The 21,485-nt window shown below is 41.9% G+C and overlaps 2 protein-coding genes across 3 annotated transcripts; both read left to right on the top strand.

The window, feature by feature from the left end:
* The first annotated feature begins 385 nt into the window (after positions 1-385).
* On the top strand, positions 386-13,174 carry qtgal (queuosine-tRNA galactosyltransferase). 2 transcript variants are annotated; one of them, XM_029504021.1, is made up of 12 exons: positions 386-665; positions 760-876; positions 971-1,070; positions 1,955-2,019; positions 2,768-2,833; positions 4,159-4,254; positions 7,040-7,135; positions 7,872-7,996; positions 10,446-10,598; positions 10,715-10,783; positions 10,991-11,065; positions 11,910-13,174. In XM_029504021.1, exons 1-12 carry the CDS (start codon positions 615-617, stop codon positions 11,914-11,916), a joined length of 1,020 nt encoding a protein of 339 aa, XP_029359881.1. In that variant the 5' UTR covers positions 386-614; the 3' UTR covers positions 11,917-13,174. The 2 variants fall into 2 exon arrangements, with proteins under 2 accessions (XP_029359881.1, XP_029359872.1); XM_029504012.1 differs by having other exon boundaries at positions 10,446-10,581; positions 11,910-12,044.
* Positions 13,175-16,015: 2,841 nt separating this feature from the next.
* LOC115044782 (meteorin-like protein) lies at positions 16,016-20,808 on the top strand. The gene is made up of 5 exons (XM_029504035.1): positions 16,016-16,437; positions 18,042-18,225; positions 18,381-18,606; positions 19,647-19,706; positions 19,990-20,808. Exons 1-5 carry the CDS (start codon positions 16,343-16,345, stop codon positions 20,304-20,306), a joined length of 882 nt encoding a protein of 293 aa, XP_029359895.1. The 5' UTR covers positions 16,016-16,342; the 3' UTR covers positions 20,307-20,808.
* Positions 20,809-21,485: the final 677 nt, after the last annotated feature.

The raw sequence follows: 21,485 nt of genomic DNA, 5'->3' as shown, positions 1-21,485 counted from the left end.
AGTCCCTTTATCCATCCAATTTTTAATTATTGTTACTGTTTTATTAGGCTATTTATCACAATAATGATAGGAAGAGCAAGAGGATGACATGAAGCAAAGGTCCACAGGACTTGGTCCAATGATGTATTAATGGATAACACCTGCCCTGTAGCATAATTTTAAAGAACCTCATCAGAATAGAGATGTAGTTAGTTAATTATAACTCGGTCTGATGAGGCGATGCATCTTAACGGCGTTTGTCGCCATAAAAACGGAGACAACAGGAAGAACATGCCGGTGACGTCAAACGTGCAGGTGATCTGCAGCCAATCGGGTGCCGCTCCATGTTTTGTTAGAGCCAATGAGAGGCCGGGGGCTTCTTGTTTGCGGAAGCTGTGAGGTCTGACTCCGGCGTGCAGCGCGAGGTCTCCATGTTCTGATGAAATAGTTTTCTTTAAGCCTTACTAAAATGTGCAGAGTACATTTGAAGACACGTCTTTTGCTGCCATACGTATATTTCACACAGAGATAGACCACGGCATGCGTGCTTACTGACATTTTCATCCACGTGTGTCGCCGACCGCCTCAGCTCGGAGCCGGTCACACCGGAGACGGAGCTCTCCTCCCCGGACAGCATGACGCCACCGAAGAAGAGGCTCCGTCCGTCGGGGGGAGAGGCGGATGTGGTGGGTGGTGGACCTGGCTGTCTGCCTCAGTGATGCTACTGCTGTGCACAGCTGAACGGCTGTTAACTGACGCTCCACCTGTGTTTGTCCGCAGAGTATTATTATGCCGGTGCACAATGCTTCCTGTTGGCTGGATGAATGTCTGCAGGCCATATTGCAGCAGGACTTCACTGGATCCATGGAGCTGTCCGTCTATGATGATGCAAGCACAGTAAGTTTGGCTGTGTTGTCTCTACAGTGTACATACAGTACCATGTGTCGAATGCCTGCTGAAGTCGGGGGGTATTTTTCTGTCTGCCCCTCAGGATGACTCCAGGCAAGTGGTGCAGCGCTGGAGGGAGAGGCTGGAGGCGAGGGGCATCTCAGTGGTGACTTCTTTCCACGAGTCTGCCCAACCAAGAGGAGGTCGGCAGACTCACCTGTAAAGTCCCATGAAAGCATAGAGACATGTACCAGTCAATACCGTTTTCATCTGGCAGGAAAAACAGTCAACTTCGAAACTAATCTGAAAGACAGCACTGCCCAGCAGAAGTTTGTTTTTTTTTTTTTTTTTGTCAAACTCAGAATCAGAATCGTCTTTAATGGCCATGTTTGTGCACTCAAACACAAAATTTGAGTCCGGTTCACTTCACTTAAATGAGCAATATATATATATATACAAGGAAATATGTACACAAGATGACAGTGAAAATATAAAATAAGATGGATGAGAGAGAGAGATAAGGATTAAAATATAAACTATATAATATTAAAATAATATATAAAAATTCTATTTACATCTCAAGCCAAACTTTATACCTACTTCACTTCAAGCAGTTATCGGTGTCGGAAACATTAAATCTGTGGTAACATCACCTGTCACTGGATCAGCAAAAACACATGTTGCTTTGGGGCCAAAGATGAGAACAAACCTGTCCATGTTAGGTTTTGATATTGTTGACATATTTCATGGATAGGCCAAAAATAGTCACAGCTGAGTGCAATGGGCTCCTCACTGTGCAGTTTGGTTTTCAAAAATGGTTTAGGAATGCACTGAAACAGCTGCATACTTTAGCTTTAACAAATAATAAGAGGAACGCGATAAATGGCACTCGTCAGTTGAGAGTATGACAGTGACAATAAGAAAAAAATAGCAAGCTTGACATTTAAGAACAAGTATTAGTTTTTTGAATTATATTCTCATTTACTACATTGCTAAATGAGATTACCTACCATACGCAATCCAAAGAGTACACACGCAGACATACACACATAAGCATATAAACATTGGCTGTTCTCTTGTCTTTCAGTGGGGTATGCAAAGAATAAGGCAATATCTCAGAGCTGTGGAAAATACTTGTGCTTTCAGGATGCGGTAAGTATGTGTGTATCAAACAGGGCATGTTTTATTTCACTGTCCAGACATCTTCCATAACCCATAAAGTAGCAAGCCAAAAATGATTAGATCATATTGGTTCGTCCAAACATACAAACTTAACGTATACACAGTCAAACCTCGGTGGCTCATTTACTGTTTGGCAGAGTTTGCAGAGCAAATTACTGACTTCGATGCAGTCTCGTGTGTATATACTGTATGTATATGAATCTTAGTTTTGTCTATGACACGTTGCCTTGCAGTGACCCATCTCAAGGCAGAACTAGCACAATTAAAAGTCAAAGGGCAAAACATCTGAACTGACCTCTCATCACTTCTCTTTTGAGCCAAACTACTTCTCAGAATGACTCAACTTCTTCTAATTGTGATTTTGCTTGCACAACCTCTTTTCCTCTAAGCTTTAAATGTGAACTTCTCTCTTTGTCCATCCATAGAAATGCTGCTTTTATTTTTCACTGTATTTCAAAATGGTTAATATTTTTTGACTGAAATGATTGGATGTTAGCTAGGAGTATAAAAAAAGTTTTCTATGTTTTATGTAAAATTATTTGGCTTTCAAGTTGTATTTTTTGTCACCTACTAAAGCTAAAGCTAAAGCCAAAGCTAAAAGTGATTGGAAAAAACAAACACAAATGACAACAGTTTAAATTCAGAATCTTGTCTTTAAGGTTTCTGATATTATTTTGTCATGAGGTGCCTAACTTTGGTATTTTTTTTGCCATCCCAGGATGATATCATGTTGCCTGAAAGAGTTCGTCTGCAGTATGAGGCTTGTCTCCTCCACCCAAATTCTGTAAGTTCTCTTTCTCACTTCCACACCACTCTATTATGCTTTTGCCTCAGCCCTACTTCCTTTCTTCCCCCTCCCCTTTCACTGCCTGCCAGTGTCCATTTAACCAGTCCCTCCCTGAAAACAAAAAATATGTTGTGCGTGCGGGTGTGCAAACTTCCAGTTGGCATGCAGAGCGGTATGAGTATCCGGTGTTGATGCTTTCTTAGGGCTGCCAGGTCAGAGGTTAAAGGTCTTGTGTGTGAGGGAAGTGAGGGAGACAGCATGGAAACAGCAGACTTGCCGCCCCACACAAAGAACCTGCCCTTTCTGTTATGGCTGTCATATTTTATGGTTGTGGACAAAGGTTTCATTTGTTTTTTTAGTTGTGAGTGGCCTATCTGATCTTTATTTAAGCTCCTCTTGTACTTCTTATTTAGCGTGGGGGTTTTTTCTTGTACTTCTCAAAAAATGGCTTAGATATTCATTGAACTATACATTGATCTGATCTGTAACTATATCTGTATCATAGCTCTATATCTACATCTTTTTTTTATTTTATTTTATTTAGCCTTTATGTAACCAGGTGAAGCTCATTGAGATATAGAATCTCTTTTTCAAAAGTGACCTGGCCAAGAGGCAGCTAAATTACAAGTACAACAAATAAATAACAATAATTCAATAAATAAAAGTGAAGTGATCAGGGATAGGTTGAAAGAAATGTAACATCTGATTTAAAAAAAAAAAAAAAAAAAAAGTGACAGAACCCAATGCTTTTGAGTTCCTTAGTTTTAAGAATGTTAACAAAGTTATCAAGAGGGATCATGTCCAACAATTTAAATTATTCTTGCAGAGCGTTCCATGCAGAGGGAGCAGCAAAATGAAATGCCTTTCTCCCAAGTTCTGTAAAAATAGTCAGTACAGTTGGGGTAAAAAAGTCAGTAGATGTCGATGAGTCCTAACAAGGAGAATTCTGGGATAGGATGGGACCATCCCAAGTACTGCTTCTATTTCTATATACAACATTATTAGTTATTCTGCATATATTTTTCTTGGTTAATTGATGAATTGTTTTACCTCCAGAAATTCCGATTGCACTTGAAGAAATAAAATCAAAAATGGCATTAGCCCAAGTTGTACCAAGATTTACAGATGCTGAGTAAACTGTTCAAATGTTACTGTGGAAGCTTACCACCAAACTCAGCAGAGATATTTCATTGCAGCATAACAAGGTTTAACTATTGCAGAATTTTGGTCTAAATGACTGCAAATGCTTTCAGTATTTATCTAAATAAAAAATGTTTTTGTGTTCAGTAAGGTTTGACTGTGTATACATGATTACATGATAGTTGGTTGGCTGTAGAGTCCAGAGACTTCCAGAGGGATCTACAGAGCGTTACACTCGTTGGATCAACGCAATCACGCAGGACCAGCTCATCACACAGGTAAATGCTTGCAGCTTGGACATAAAATGTGAGTTTGGCCGTGGTACGACTGTTTGTGTGTGTTACTGTCTGTCTGTGAGAGGTCATGTGCCAGACACTACCCAGGTCAGATAGAAACAGGAAACGTACCTGCTGGCCTCAGTTTCCATGTGGTCGGGACCGGGGACAGTGTCACTCCTAACCCCTATTTCCATGACAGTCCCACCAGAGGAAGCAGGTCACACTGCCATCTGCATGCTCAGGGCAGGCAATAGCGGAAAGTTTTGGCAAAGGAAAAGTTAATTTTGCTGACAAAAAAAGATCTTTGATTTAACTGCTCAAAACTGTTTCTCATCCAACGGGGCCTGCACGGCACATGTTTTTATTTGTAGTGAAACCTTATCATACTGGTTGGTTGATTCAGATATTTGTTTCAGATTAATATCAATAACAACACCAGCAGAGTCACTGTTCGCAAACAAATAGAAAACGGAGTTTATGGAACCACCACCAAAAAATAGTTCTGTGGCCAAAAACAACAATGATGCTTTCACAAATATCTCTATGTCAAATGATTAAACGACTCTTGTCTGCTGTTATCAAGTGACACCCCCTCCCTTTTAAACTACAATGAAGCAATCACAACGATGAGTCAGAACAAAACAAATGTTGGTCACGATGACCCACTGCTTCTTGTTCACCCCACACACTGTATGTGTCATAGCAGGAGAAGCACATCTGTAACTAATACAGCAGATATAGTAGATATGTTTGGGAAGATGTTAGTTTGCTTGATTAGTTTATCACTAACATTTTACCAGGACTGGTTTAGATGGGCCAAATGTAGCAAAGTTGACAGTGCTGGAACAATAGAATTCAGGATTTATTTGTTGACCATAGATGTTGGGCCCATGCATCTTCCTCCGAAAGCTCAAGGCTAATCTGTTTGGCATCAGCCTCTATGCTGTGGCCCAGCACAGAGCAGTGTCCTTGTACCTTTTCGTGATCACCTTTGGGTCAGAAGAATGTTTGTCGACATTGCATATCAGAAATTAGCCATTTTAAAGGATGGAATTCTATTTTGTATTCTACTTAAAGAAAACATTATAGCTCTTTTAATTACTACAAGATATGAGATGCTGCTAAAACATCAAAACGCGCCCTATTTCTATTTTAGTTGAGATGGAAGTCTACTGTTGCTGTCTGAGCAAATAACACTGTCACCAAGGAGACAACACAACCTGGGCTCACTGTCTCTACACACACACGCAGAGGGGGAGTCTGCATAACTCCTTAGCAGACATTCCAGGAAATTTATATGATATTAAGTTTCACGGAGCATGAGAATGAGATCATACATTGATTCTGCAGGCTCAAAGCAGCTCGTTTTCTGTCCTTCACTTTATCTACCTTTGATTTCAAGACAAAAACAGAGAATGCAACAGAATTAAATCAGAAATCATCTCAGGGTGGTGCTTGTTCAACTCGATCCACAGTTGGACCCTGAGGGTTCACATGTAGGAAATTAGATATGCTTATCCAAATCCTTCCCTGCCCTACTGACTAATCACATCCACACCATCTCTCTCCCCCTCTTTCTCTCTTGCTCTCTCTCTCTCGATGTGTCCACTGTTTTCCCAGAACTCATTCTTATTACACTTATTCATGCTTTTGGCCACAGCTTACATCTGCTAAATGTTGCAATATTACAACACAAAGGAGAAAAGACACACATAGGTGGACACGAACACACAGACACACACACACACACCCTCACAAATTCGCTAGATTCTGTCCAGCTGTTCAACTGGCCGAATCAGATGTTTTTCACAATTTCCTTCATCTGTGATACATTCCAGTTATGCAGTAGTATCCTACTTCAGCCAAGAACCATTACACGCACACACACACACACAACATGTGAAACACAGAAATGTGGTAGTATATAAGACAACAACCTGGAATGACCCTCAGGTTCTGATTGAATAAACTTTAATGTTGCAACACACACACACATACACAAGGTAAGGGTCTGAAGAATGAGGTGGGAAGTAGTGGAAATAACGGGTTAGGGTCTGCATCAGAAAAAAGAGAAAGACATATAGAGGCTGTGCTCTGCTCTTACTGTACTAAAGAGTTTGTGGTCCGAACAAGTAAGAGACTTATCAACCTAAGATCATGTGGGAGAGGGTGGAAGTGTGTATCCTTTCCCTGCACACTTCAGGAAGCACATACTTCTGTGAGACAACACATGTGGCTGCACTCTAACCTGTTTTGTTTGCTGGAGTAAAAGCCCGGTCCTCCTTCATTTGACTGTTTGTCCCTAGAAGCCAAATAGGAAATTTCCCCAACTCATCAGCCAAATGCTTGTCTGGTTCTGGCTGATATCGTGCATGTCATGCCACAATATGTGCTGTAACCACAATATGAAGTTCTTTTTTTATTTTCCAAGCTGAACTAAAATGCTGTTTCCTAAACAGTGCGTGTGAGGAAAAGGTGGCTTGTTGAGAGATTAAGGAGCAGAGGATCAATCTAATTACATATCTTGGTAACTCTTGGAGGATTTGATTGTGGAACAATAAAACTCTACTTGCCCTGGCAACTACACAGGTTTTTTTGTTGTAGTTTTCTTTGCTTTCTTACTTCTACAAGCTTATTTATGGGCAGTTCAGCAGTTTTTTTCCATTCCTCAATGCACTTGAGAGCATCTAGTCAGTTATTGTTCTGCATAGTTTTCAAAAACTACCCCTATCACATGATAGCATGTGACTTCTTAAGTATTTGTGTTCTATTTCTATTTTTTCAGGTGTACACATCTCATGGCCCCACCATTGTCATGCCAACATGGTTCTGCTCAAGGAACTTGTTCCTGAAGGTTGGACCATTTGACGAGGGAGGCAAGGTGACGGAGGGCGACCAAAACTCCTTCCATTACCTTCTGTTTTTCGTATTTGCTTTTGTTTGTTTGTTCCTGATTTGTCTCCAGATGGCACAGTCCCAAGTGTCAGTCCACCCTGAGGTGGTAACACTGTAGCTTCGAGCTGTTGCACAGAGGATGTGGAGCTCACTTCCTTCTAACTACACACCTTCAAAATTATTCCTTTTCCAAACTGGTCTTGTCGTAAGAGCAAAGTGAGGCTGACGAAAATTAGTCATTTCCTCAGATCTCCCCTAGCTGCCTCTGGGGACACAAAAGTCACAAAAGATGTAGTTGTAGCTATTCCCAAAGACCTGCAACCAGACTTTGGTGTCTGAAATCAGAGTTCCTCTATAAGTCTTCCTTCCCCTACAAACCACTGATGAAATTAAGAGCTTGTGTCACCTGATCATAACATTGGCAGCCAGGGTATGCATAATCACTTAGATTCTTCAATTGATTCAGGGCTGAAACTTTAACTTACCTTCATTAGAATTAATAGTTTTATCATGAAATGCCAAAAAAGCTATGTTTTCAAATACCCTAAGAAACTTATGATTATTATGAAAATACGCTACTTAGCATTTGATTTTCCTTCTGTCAATTAATTGATTATCACTGAAATGTCCATTTAAATAATACAGTTTTGAACTCCTTCAGACTTCAGATATAACAGATATTGCTCTCCAACCATTATTTCACACAACATTCTCTTCTCCAGGGAGTCCCTGAGGATCTTATCTTCTTCTACCAGAGTCTGCGTCAGGGAGGGGGTCTGTCCAGGGTGGACCAGTGTCTGCTGGTCTACCGTTACCACGAGCAGGCAGCCACACACTCAGTGACAGAGTCAGTTTCACCATCCGCTCCCATTCCCATTCGGCTACACAGCTGCACATGTTTGGGTGCAGCATTGCTCATCCACCTACTCACAGCTGCCCCACTGCCATCGCACATTTTCTCAGGGCTCGATTCTCTCACACACAATTATGCACACTCGCATGCAAACACATGCTTTCTTAATCTTAAAATTCTCTGACTATATTTTTAGGGAAATTCAGTCACTTTCCCAGTGCATGAATCAGCAATTGCAGCCAGTTTAACACTGGCGTTCAGTCGCTCTCTCAGGGGGAATCTGAACTTGTTGTGAACGTAGGCGCTGACATTCCTGCTGTTGACTGTGCTTTCGTAAGGTCCTGTAGCGTCTGCAGGTGTGTGTGTTTCTCCATCTAAATGTAACACACACCAAAGGAGAAGGCCTTTCCTGGCTTGTCCCCCCTACACCTCCCTCGCTTTCATTCCCTGTCCTGTTATCCCTCCTTCCTTCCTTCTTCCTTCCTCCCACCCCTACATTTGCTTGTATATCTAACTGTGTTGACGCAATCCATCAATGATCATCCTCCTCCATGTCTTAATCTATCATCTGTCTATTTTTGGAGGTCTATTTCAAGCTTGCCTTGCCTACTTTCCAGTCACCCCACTCCTTGTCACCCTTTCCTATCAGAGCATACCTACTTCCTCTCTTTAGCTAAATGAAGTCATCTTTTTTTGTTCCTCTCACGCACACTTAATGCAGTCTAACCCAACAATGATGCAATAAGCCTCCTCGATAATCAGTTTTTATTGAAACACTCTGCTGGTGTGATGCTGCCCCCCTTTACTGACTTGAATCAGGTGGACAAAATACTACTAATCGAACAGCACCACAAACTGCAGCCTCCAGTGTGACCCACAGTTCAATCAACACATCTTTACACAGTTTTAACAAACACTCAGCAGAATATGTTTAATGAAGGGAAGATTTAGAGTAGGACCGTTGTATTAGGCTGCATCAGTTTTAGCAAGTCATTTCTAATAAAATGCCAAGCGATTGTAGATTCCCCCGTTTGCGATGGAAGAAAAGTCTTTTGAAGATGGTGTCATTAAGTGACTGAAACAAGAAGGTTCCTAACATGGAAAGGCTGTGTTTATAGATGTGGCTGTGCCTGCATGAGCGTGTATATGTTTGTGCACCCGTTGTGTATGTGAATCTATTGCAGAATGCGTGAATGTGTTTGCCTTCTTGAGCTGCAGGGTATTAAGGGGATGAAAGCTTCAGCATGTGAATGCAGATACAGTTTATACTAAATCCGTGCCATGTTACTGCAATGTCTTAAAAGCAAAGCTGGTATAGAGAATGTATAGACAACAATCAATGGACCACCCGCACTCCACGGTGGTGGGTTTGGGATTGTTTGTCATGTGAGGCCCACTGTTGAACTCATTCAGATGCTCACATCAGGAAACGAGAGTGGAAGTACAATAGTATAATTATTATAATTTGAGGGTTAAGACTTGGTTTTAGGGTTAGACTGAAGCATTAAGTTGCAATGTTTAAGGTAAGGGGGAAGGGAAAACATTATGTGAATGTGTGGCTCAATGGTGATGATGTCCATCATTCAAGATGTAGGTGAAAGAAGTGCAGTGTTTGCTGACCATTTGAAAAATTAGATTACTTTATTTTCATGGAATAGCTGCTTTTTAAACACAATAAATAGTGTTGTAAGACGATCGTTTAAGGCAGCCAGGGTCTAACTCTGGAAGACAACTCGAATTGACCTTGGTTATATTTTTTTTAGTTTTAGTTACTATTTTGCTTACATCAGATACAATGATGTAACCACCTTTTGAGGATATGGTGACTTCAAAAGTCTTTAAAACAAAGTCCGACAAGCATATGAAAAACTAGGAATAACCCTTGATTGTGTAAGCTCACAAACTGCACAAAAACACAGGAAATAAAACAGAAATCAGAAAGTCGTTATGTGAGCTGATGGGAGGGGCAATAATTAATCATCTAAATGAATCATTGATTTATAGGAAAAGAGGCTGCAGCTGTATTGATGGCTAATACTTCCTGTGTTTTCCGATGTTTTAGAAATCCAACAGAAAAGTGGCACATTGATTCATAGTGATTAAGGGAGTAAAAGTTGACTATTATCTTTTTTTTTTTTTTTAAGGAGTTTGTCCAAATATTTGGTCTAACCTTAGGCTTGGTTCTCTGCCAAATTAGGTGTTTGGTCTTGGTCTCAGAACTCAGCAGATGAACTATAACTGATGTGATAGAAAAAATGGGAAAAATAGAATCTGTTTGACTGCATCTTACACAGAAATGCAACAGAATACAGACTTTTCCAAAATAGTTTTCCCCATTTTCCAAAATGATGTGATTTGGTGTATACACAGCATTTCCAATTTTAAGCTTGTACTCTCCCGGTGTCCAAATCTTTCCACTGATCAGCTCCTCATCTGTTGTCAGGGAAACCATTTGGAAGCTGCGGGTAGACTTCCTGCAGGAGAGAGTACTCAGCCAATGGGACGGCTTCACCATATGGAACGCTGGGAAACAAGGCCGCAAGCTGTATCGATGCCTTAGCCCTACAAATCAAAAGAAAGTATGTCACCTTCATGGGTGAGATCGTTATTATGTTTGTCTGATTTTATTGGTGTCTGTGGATGCAGTTGGCATGAGAAATTGGTGTTTTGGGTGTGTGTCAGCATTGATGGCCTGTCTGATTCCTTTATCAGGTCAAAGCTTTCTGTGACGTGGACAACAACAAGATCAGGAAAGGCTTTTACACATATGAGGAATCCACAGTAAGTTCAACCATTGAGGATAAGTGCAATGTTTTTTGTGTTTAAATGGTGCATATTACAGAGATGCAGTCATCAAACCAAGCATGTATGTTTAATAGCAGCTTTTCAAAATAGTGCTTATTCACACACTTTATTCCAATAATTTATATGGAGCTTTAACAGTGATTAATGCTTTGCGTGACTCTCGCTTGGTGGTCTTTCCTCTAGGAAATACCAAAACCAAAAATCCCAATTCTGCACTACAAAGATGCCTCTGCCCCCTTCATCATCTGTGTTAAACTGGTGAGGAGAAAGTGTGTTGCTTGTTGTATGTTTACTGTTCCTGACTGTCTGTCCCTCAGGTCTGTAATCTAACTTAATGACATAATAATTGAGGGTGTGTGCTTAACACAGGACGTTACACACAAACACGCACACACAGAGGATAGGCCATCTGAACTCTGGTAGAGAGAGAGAAGCCTGATCTTTGATCACATGATGGTTGTGCAAACAATGGATGTTTTCTGCATTTATGGTATTTTGTCTCAGAATCATGACTTTACTACTAGCCTTTGCTGAAATTCTTTTATTAATATATGCTCACACACACACACACACACACAAACAGTCAAATCATTGACTGCCTATTTATCGGCCAGCCAGATTCAGACATCAAAACCAGAGTGACCCCACCTACAGGGGCTACTAATTGCTCAATTATGGAAACTGGAAGAAGTAATCAGAGTCAAAGGACAAGGACACCTGGACTCAATCACACTCTCTCTCTTTCTATAAAACTATCTCTCTCACACACACATATGCAAACAGCTGGACTCAATCATACAAGTTTTCAACCCAGATGTTAAATAACCATATAATCAACAAATATGTCCCTGTGAACTTTTCTCATAGGCCAGGGTTTAAAGTAACTGTGGCTCAGTCTGCATCTCTTTAGTCTGTGTTCAACATTTGGGTAAGTTCAATTAAAACACACAGCAGGAGACAATGAAGACAACAAAGACCTCCATAACAAAGACAAAGCGAGCAAGTTTAGGCAGCAAGGCAAATAATAATAGCTCTTGTGTTGTTGTGAAGAGCTTTGTGCCCCCCACCAGGTTTTCTGTTACTCTTACTGTTTCACTTGTAGGACATGACAGAAGGTGTTTTGGAGGGAAACCTCAACTCTTTGCAGCTGAAGGAAGGAAAAGATTACTACCATTTCAACTGACTGCTTGGAGAGATGATGAAGACAAAAAGTGCGCTGAATGTGGAACAAACGGAGGAGAGCAGTGAGGTGGATTACTTACTATGTAAACACAAACTAAGGAATAGGCAGGTAATAACAGGAAAAGAGTGAAGTGAGCAATGAAACGCAGGTTATTTCTGTCATTCCTCTGCCTCACAAGTGAATCACAGCACTGCACAGTGATGTAGGTAATACAGAAAATAAAATGAATTCAAACTATATATATATAAAATATGAAAGCTTTACTGCCATTTTAATTGTTTTGTTCTTCAGTCCATGGATTGGATTAACATAGTGTCTAGGTAATATTATCAAACAGTTTCATATGTGGTTTCTTTTTAGTCCATTTACATTGGTGGATGTGATATTCTCTGTGAAATATGGGGATTGAAAATAAATATTTTTAGGTGGCTATGTTTAACCGAGACAAGTGGCAACTAAAGACAGCGTCATATTTATCGGAGAGACATCAGTGGTGTCAATCTTTTCACCTACTTATCGACAAGAAAGTGAATGTGTATTTCCCATTACACTCATTTCCATCTATTCCTTTTAATAGCTTGAACAGTATTGTTTGAGCTAACAGAAGTGACTGTAGCTTGACGCGGAGCAGCAGAGCGATGTTTTAGGAATTGAATTACTTGGAGGAGCCTATCTGGACACACTGACAAATTGCTGGTGACCACTGTAAGAATAAAGTATTGTCGTGTTTTCTAACCCCGCGAGTGTGCAGTTTTTCAGCCTGCAGATTTGAGCATTAAGCTAAAGAAAGCAACTGGATTCAGCGTGTCATCAGACAGGCGGTTTAACTTACAAAGTGTGGGATGTTTTATGACCAGAAGCCTTGCAGTGATTTTTGAGTCTTTTCTGATGCAACCATGCAAAATCAGACACATGCATACATCTGCTTTAAATGTAGAAACATGGATTCTCTTCGTAGTTGTTTTTCTTACTTCGAGTCTCATGAAATCTAAAGAACAATAACTTCTTCGAGAAAGCACATTTCTGATACGTAAACACGCACAAAAAAAGTTTATTTTACCTCACAGAGTGTAGAGTTTTTCTGCCCAAAGGTAAACAGACCTTTCCCCACAAAATCTCCCCCAGTGTTTCCTGGTTCAGAGAGGCGGTCTGCCTTACTGTAAATCAGCCCACAGCAGTTTGTAAGGAAAAACACTGCCGAAGATACAGTTGCTTAGTAGTGTGAATATACAGAATCCAATCAGGCCTGCAGTCATTCTGTGAAGTGAATTATAGGAAGGTTTGGGTCTGATTCAACACAAATAGTCAGTTTTGGGTCAAATAACCGCAGAAATCTGCCACCATTGTGCCCTGGTGTGTAGGAGTTGAGAAAATCCACTTAGCACAGTCTCCACCTATAGCCCGCTCTTGTTTCCTGTGTTTCTACACAAAAACACTTCAGCAAGGACTTCACAGAGATGCAGCAGGGCTACAACTACACATTCTTCGGATAAATCTCTTACATTCAACTTCCCCGTTTTGTCTAACTACAAACCAAATCCCTAAGATGTTCATCTACTGTCACAAAAGTTAAAAAAAAAAAATCACTAAGTTTTTCCAGTTGGAAATATTTTTGATGATCACTCAAAGAATTGACTGAATAATTGCCAATTAATATTCCATTGGTTTGCAAATAGATTAAGCAGCTAATTAGTTCTGCTACACTTCAAGATGCAAGACATTCTTATTTCTCTGCAATGTAGTTGTATTTTGTAGATCGCCATGACATATGTTTCTGTGTATATGTGTCATATGGGTCCTTTAGTGACACCATATGTTGACATTTGTGTGTCTGAGTGAAACGTCACCACAATGATTGAACCGATTCTCATGAAATTTGTATCAGACATTCATGGTTCTCGCAGGATTAAAATCAAATTATTCTCCTGATTCTTAGGCTCCTCATCATCTACCATTATCAGGTCAAAACTTTACTTTATTCAATTAATGGATTATGGCCAAACATCAGATAAACTGATGATGTCATCATCAGGATCATATTATATTCATCACCTCAGCTGACAAGTACTGCATTTTGGTATTTCAACGGTAGGCTTGGTTCGTTGTAGCCACTCACATCCAAAGTGTTTATAGTCATGAAGTTGTACGGTCTTTTGGATTGGAGTAAGTTGTTTAAGTAAGACTGCTCTCGGTCTAATACAGCCTGTCTCCCTCACCCACTCTGCCCTCATGATAAAGCACTTGGGTGGTGATCAGAGTGAGCACTAATGGAGAATCTATGAGAAAGACTCAGAAAGAGAGTAAACAGAGCTTTACTTGGTGTTTACACTGTCTCTCTACGCGCATCAGTCCTGATAACACACAGGCACACAATGAATGGCCCTGACCCTGGAGCCTGCTTGCCCTTGCTGGTCAAATAAACCTGCATGAGTGTAGAAAAAAAAAAAAAAAGAGACACACACACACACACAGACGCTTATACAGCTGCATGTTCTCCGGCAGTGCAGCCGATAAGAGGAAGAGATAAGAGTTGGGTGTGTTTGGGTGAACAGAGCTCGAAGTGGTCCGACACTGAAGGCTTGTTCATTCACCTGGGATATTACCACATTCCTTTGTTTCAACATCTCCATCTTTCTACGTGTATGATGTGTGTGTCACTGAAAAAGGCAGACCTGTAACATCCTGGGACTGATTTTCTCTTGTTTTACTCGTGTTGTGGTTCCTGCTTTCCTCCTTTATGAAGTTCCTCCTCCTTGAACAACTGCTAGCCACCCTGCCAAAATATCCAGTGCAGCTCCTCACTTGTCTCCTGTGAATAAAAAAAGAGAGGAGTGTGCTGCTCACAAGCAAGCAGGAAATAAAGGTCGTGAGGGTTGAAATCAGAGATAGAGGAATGTGTGTGAGGCTTTGTAAGGAAGTCGTGTGTGGACAGACACAGTGTTCCTCCTGTCAGACTGTTGAGGGGACCCAGGTGATGCTGGAGTGATGGGGGGGGGGGGGGGGGGCTCAGGTCAGAGGCACCGCTGCTCTGTAAATACTTCACATGGTGAAAGGGCATATGAGGTCAGATATCAGCAGCCATGGTGATCTTTGGGCTTGGATTGTATTTATAGTGAAATTGAAGCTGTTTCAGAGTGGAACAGATGCTGTGCCCTATTCCCGCTCATGACTGACCGCACATCTCAGCCGAATGAGGCCTTCAGTTCGGTTTAATTAATTACTGGCTTTGTTAGTGGCAAACAGATCATGTGATGGCTTTGTAGGCCAGCGGTGGAAAAGCTTTGACCATTGTAGTAAACATGCAAGTATGTGTTGGTCATTTATGAATAAATGCCTAATAATTTGTTCATAAATGTATTTGTGGCCATACCATACCTCTTTGGTCGGATGACAGACTCTTCATAGAAGCTTTGAATCAAGAAGACGATTGCCTGACCCATGAAGGGTTTAGGGAAAGTGTGTGAGTGCCGTGTTGTGTGTGTGTGTGTGTGTGTGTGTGTGGTATTTCTCGAAATGCGCGACATTGCTCTGGCTGTGTGCGGGAATGTGACGGGTCAGTATCATGCTCGTCGCCCTGACTGCTTTCTCACGGGAAACCTGCCCGGGGACCAAACAGGCGTTTAGTGCACATGTGTGACCTCTTTGTTATCATGTCGTCCAAGGAGATGGCGAACTGCGGAAATAACACGGAACTGTAGTGGGAGCATCAGCGATAGTCCTCCAGTAAAACAGCTTTCAGTAGTCTGACCTGCTGCTCCAACTCTCACTGCCATAATATGACCCATCTGTCTGTTAGCACACACACAGCTCATGTTGGTGCACTTTTGTGTGTTCACTGTTAGACTACTCTGGGCCGAGTTGTGTTTCTTTGTGTCTTTACTGTTTACTTTGTAAGCTATGTGTGTCCAGTGGGAGTCACGTGCTCAGGTGAGGGCTGACTCGGGGTTTTGGCGCCTCGGCTCGCGGGTGTCCTCGCGTTGAAATGGGAGCCGGAAGGCTCGCGCTGGGCTCTTCTCTCGCGGGAACGTGTGGGAGTGGTTTGGAGCGAGCGCTCGCGTGTCACTCAAGCGGAGTCCGCTGCTGGCACGCGCCCCCGCTCCTCCCGCTGACGCTCGGCGGAGCGCGCAGCCGAAGTTTTTAAAAAACAGTTTCTGTTGCCCTGCTGCGCGCGCACGCGGCTCCTCGTACAAACGTCTTGTCAAAAAAATGTTTTCGTGGCTCACTTTCAGCCGTCGCCTCGGCTGAGCCCGCCATGTAGGCTGCCTGCGCCGGGGGCCGGACCGGGGTTTCTTCGCTGGCTCGTTGCGCATCGGGGAGCTGCGGCTGGTTCTGCTGTCCGGGATCCGGGGACCATGCTCCGGCCGTGGGTTGCGCGCTGGGCCGCGGCTGCGTTGCTCTGCCTGGCGGGGGCTCAGTACTCCAGCGACCTGTGCAGCTGGAGAGGAAGGTGAGGATGGAGCTGGACAAAGGAGCAGACATCGGTGGCTGAAACCGTGAAGAAGAGGCCATTCATCAGTGCCCCAGGCGGCATCAGTAACTTTAAATAGAATCCAGAAGTATTGTTTCTAAATTTCGGTAATAGTCTGAGAGCTGTGCCAGTTATCAGAGGTTTGGATCTTTAAGATTTAATGGAAGTCTCAGAAAGGGCAATGCAAAGCCAGTAAAAGTGTTTTCGTTGCGGCAGCACATGCGGCTGAGATGCAGGATGTTTTTGTTGGACTGCTCAGAAAAGTACAACCCCACTTCCAAAAGAGTTGGGACGCTGCGTGAGATGCATGTCAAAACAGAATGCAGTGATTTATAAATCTCATCATTTCATTTTTGACAATAGAACATAGACAACACATCAAACGTTTAAAACTAAGGAAATGTACAATTCTAAGGGGAAAAATGGTGATTTCATCTGATGGCAGCAACGTTTTTGAAGTTGATGTTTACCTCTGTGTAGCATCATCTCTTCTTAGTCCATAAACATTTGCACTGAGATGCATTATATTTGTGTGATGATGTGCCAAATGTTTTGAGCTTGTGAAAGGTGTGGACTGCAGGCAGGCTGCTCTATACGGAGCCATGCTGCTGTAATAGATACAGCATGTGGTTTAGCATTGTCCTGCTGAAATATGCAAAGCCATCCCAGAAACAGCTGTCATCTGGATCAGCGCATGTTGCTGTAAAACCGCTGTATACCTTTCAGCGTTGATGGTGCCTCTCTAGATGTGCACACTGCCCATGAGCGATAATGCCCCCCTCCTCCCAATACCATCACGACTGAAGGCCTTTAAACTGAGCCCTGATAATATTAAATTTGATGGTACTGTTCCTCTCCAGCATGGAGGAAGAGTGTTCCATGGTTTCCAAAAAACAAATTAAAATTTCATCACAGAGTAGTTTTCCACTTTGCCTCAGTCCATTTTTCTTTTCAGTGCCATCTCTTCCAGCCTTTTGTTGCCTCATACCAACTTTTTAAAAACATTTTGCTGCCAGAAAATTCAAAGCAAGCTAATATTTTTCATGAAATGGTAAAATGTTTCAGTTCAAATATTCGGTATGGTGTCTTTATTCTCATGCACATGTTAATGAGATCTGCAAATCATTACTTTCTGTTTTTCTTTGCATTTTACAGGGTTGTAGTAATCCATATGGAGATTTTCTCTAAATGTTTTTAGATGTTGTTTTGTCAGAATCAAATTAACAAAATGACCAAAACAAGGCAACTTCCTTCATTCAACTTCATTCAACAGTCTCCAGATAGTCTCCAGATAGCCCAACATCTAAAATGTTTCCTTTCAGAATGTCACTTACTACTTGATTCGAAGAATGTCCTTCAAGTCCCCAAGTCATAAAAAATGAAATTCTTGGCAGAGCTCCAGCAGGTTTTCTGTGAATGTTGCAGTATCGTGAAATTCCTCATAAATGTTTTTATTCTTCTTCTTCTTCTTCTTTTTTTTCACTTTTTTTCTTTCACTTTGTTTTGATGAATTTAAAATTGAATGAGACCAAGTCTTCCTCATGTGGCCACAGTAAAAGGATAATCTGTCTTCTTCTCTGAAGCGGATTGAGCCATGAGTTGCATCGCAGAGATGTGGAACAGGTCTACCTTCGCTGCGCTCAGGGCTCTCTGGAGTGGCTCTACCCTTTTGGGGCCATTATTGTCAACCTGCGTCCAAATACTGAGTCTTCTTCAGGATACATGGCAGGTCTCCATGTGTGCATCAAACCCCATACTTACTCCCAGGTAGAGCATGACACAGTATTTATTTCAAGTTTGCACGAGTGACTGTAAAGATTGGAGTATTTTACTTACTGCTGAAACAATCAGAATTGCACCTTTTCAGTATGATCCACCAACTGGATGAGCTTTTCTGAATCCTTTTGATTCTGCTTCTCCAGGGCTCTCATGTGTATCTGGAGCATGCTGGGGAACTGAGACTGCTACTGTCAGAGGCACAGCAGGCTCAGGGCATGGTGCGATGTTTCAGCCTTGCAGAGGGGGCTCTCTTTGTGGAAGCAATCCCACAGACAGATATCAGCCGGAGGATCACAGCTTTCCAGTATGAGCTGCTGCCCAGTCAGGGGCCTGGGGCCCACATGTACCCATTTTTGCACCCTGGTGAGGGTGAGTTAATGCAAGCACACAGTTTTTTCTTAAACATGTATTCTTGAGCATAAAACATGGTTTTCTTATGTACCTGTCTAGGCTCTTGTGTAATGCAAATAGTGTTAATCTGTGATGAGTCCTGTGTTATTAGAGAAAAAGATTTTCTGAATGGTGATGTAGAATGATGCTTCTGCTGGTTTTAAAGACTTCCATGTCACTTCCATGTTCATGTTTTGTTTCCACTAGGAAACAAACAAACATAAAGAAACATTCGTAAGATCAAGTACAATTGCACAGGCTTTGCAAACCAACTGATGGTAACACAGAAACATAACTAAGAAAAAAAATAAGAAAAACAGAAAAAATATTACAAACAATCTATTATAAGTTCCTCACAGGTTTCAGTTTTTGTGCTAGTTGACCTTCACTCTGTCAAAATAATTGACAGAGTGAAGGTCAACTAATTAGCTAAAATGGTCTGATACACCCCTTGTAGCTGCCACAGCTCACTGGCATGAATTGAATGTGACAGACAAGTTTGAGTGAAGAGAAAAAGATCCTATTTGCAACAGGTCACGTTATCGTTTCCCGCTTGTCTCCATGCTGCCTGCCTCTGATGCTCTCTCCTCCCCCACCCTCTCCCTCCCTCAGCCCCCATTGTCAGCCTTATAAAAAGAAAGCAGGCCAATCAAAACGTCGTGTTAGGGTCGGCACAAGGGTCAGGCAATCGTCTTCCAGCTGTCAATCAAGATGAGAAGAGGCAGGGAATTTTGGGTAGCCCACACATGTGAATAAAGTGATGGAGGATGGCGGGGGTGGGGTGTCATTTTATAGCTGTTTTTATAGCTGACAGGGTCAGGGGGTAACTCCTTCACTTGGTGTTCTCATTCACATACTTTCCTTCCTTTGATGTCTCCTAAACACCAACATAGAGAAACAGACACAACAGGAAATGCAAAAGCTAATGAAAAAAGAACGTTTTTGTGATTTCTAACGTTAAGGGAATTATTGAATAAAAAATGCCAATGTTTTTTTCTATTTAATATTTTCAATTTCAGTAACCTGTAAACCCTGTTCAGATGAAGAGCTGCTCATGGCCGTGTGTACCAGTGACTTCGGTGAGTAAATGGGAAAGCTAACAAAAAAAATCACAATTTTATATTATTTTATATTTATATATTTTTACGTTTCGGGATGAATTCCACTGTTATGTCTGTATTTTAAGAGTCAGTATGAAGCGTGTGCCCACAGACAGTGTTTCTTTGATTGTTTTGATTCAATATTTTGCAGAGAAACCTTGTATTATGTGTGTTTTCAAAAGTTGTTTAGTCTTCCTTTGATTCACACTTGCTAGCTTAAGCATGATTCATTGGCTCCGCTCTCCTCTTCATGTCTCTGTAGCAGGGACTGGCATCTTTGGAGGTGTGGCATCAGGCACGAACGACCATTCCTCTGCTGCTGTGTCCCTGAGCCGGCTGTTTCATCAGAAGAGCAGGGTGTTTGCTTGGGGTGGAGCTAGAGGTCGGAGCTGGAGTGGACAAGTCAATATCCCGTCACAGTGCGGTGTCGACCCTGGAGGGGACGAGTACCTTCTGACTGGCTCTGTCCATTTTGGCGAAGCCTGGCTTGGCTGTGCACCTCGTTACAAGGACTTCCTGAAGCTGTACACTGGAGCACAGAAAGTGGGCACAAGCCCCTGTCAAATAGACACAGACTGAGAGATCAGACCAGGCAGACGTCTGGAGGATGGAGTGACCTTATCTTCGCAGCTGAAAGATGAGCAAGGACGCAGGCCCCCGGCCCTCAGTAAAAGCTACTTCTGGCAATGCTGAGCAATTTACCTTGCAGCAGAAAAGTTGCAAATTTTGAACCGTATAACAGCCAATGTGCTACCTAAACAGAAATCTCCCCATTGGACCGTGTGCATAAATGTGTTTTCGTATGAATGAGACAGCAAACAATTGAATTGATATCAGCTTAAATTAAATTTGTGCTAAACTGCTTCAAGTTTTTATTCTCATGATGTCAATGCTTGTGTGGTCATTCTTGAAATGAGAGTTTGCTTTGTAAAAAGCTTTCTGTAAAATTTAGGAGTCTTCTGACAGAAGTGTACAGTATGCAGCTCTGTGAGTCTTTATGTACTGTTTGTGTTTGTGCGTTTTGCTAATCAGTTTGAAGGGTCTTTATATTTACAAAGAATAAAACAGCCCTACTGCCTGCTTTCTGTTTTATTTTCCATTGATTTGTCAATTAAACTCCTAGTTTGTTTGTGAATGTGCAAGTATGAACTATATTGTATCACAAGTAACTAACTAAACTTTAACAATTTGTGTACCAACTAAGGTGCAGATGATTTAAAAACAGCTCAAGTGAAATTTGTTGTGAAGGATGAGAGGCTACTAGCCTTTCTGCTGGCACACATGCACCCAAACAGAGATATTGTCCCCATAACTGCCCATTATGAGCGCGCAGTGAGCATCAGCTGGCAGGAGAGAAACAGTGCGTCAGTGCTGCCGTCGTTACTCCTGTGGAGCTTTGAGGAGCCACCATTCTAGTTGGCATCCTCTTTCCTTGTGTGTGACCTTATTCATAGACGAAGGAGCCATTATGTTCCCCGCCAAAGTCAACCAGGTGCAGTTCAATAGCTAACGTGCTAATGAGTTCTGTGAAAGAGGATTCCTGCGGCCTATGACATCACATTAGCTTAAAGCAATGTAAGCTGCTGTTGTTTAAACATTCGTATGTTACATGGCTGTCAGTTCAGGACAGTGGGGGTTCACTAATGAATCCTCACAGCAGCAGAGAGTGGGCCGTCAAAAATCTACTTTTAGATGGATCGTTGAGGCTGTCGGGGTGTGATGGGCAGAGAGCTGCTGCAGGAAGGCGGATGTGTGAAT

The sequence above is a fragment of the Echeneis naucrates genome, chromosome 1 (genome assembly GCF_900963305.1).
Source record: "Echeneis naucrates chromosome 1, fEcheNa1.1, whole genome shotgun sequence".
In the NCBI taxonomy this organism is placed as follows: Eukaryota; Metazoa; Chordata; class Actinopteri; order Carangiformes; family Echeneidae; genus Echeneis; species Echeneis naucrates.
Note: the sequence above shows the minus strand (reverse complement) of the source record. Positions and strands in the feature narration are given on the sequence as shown.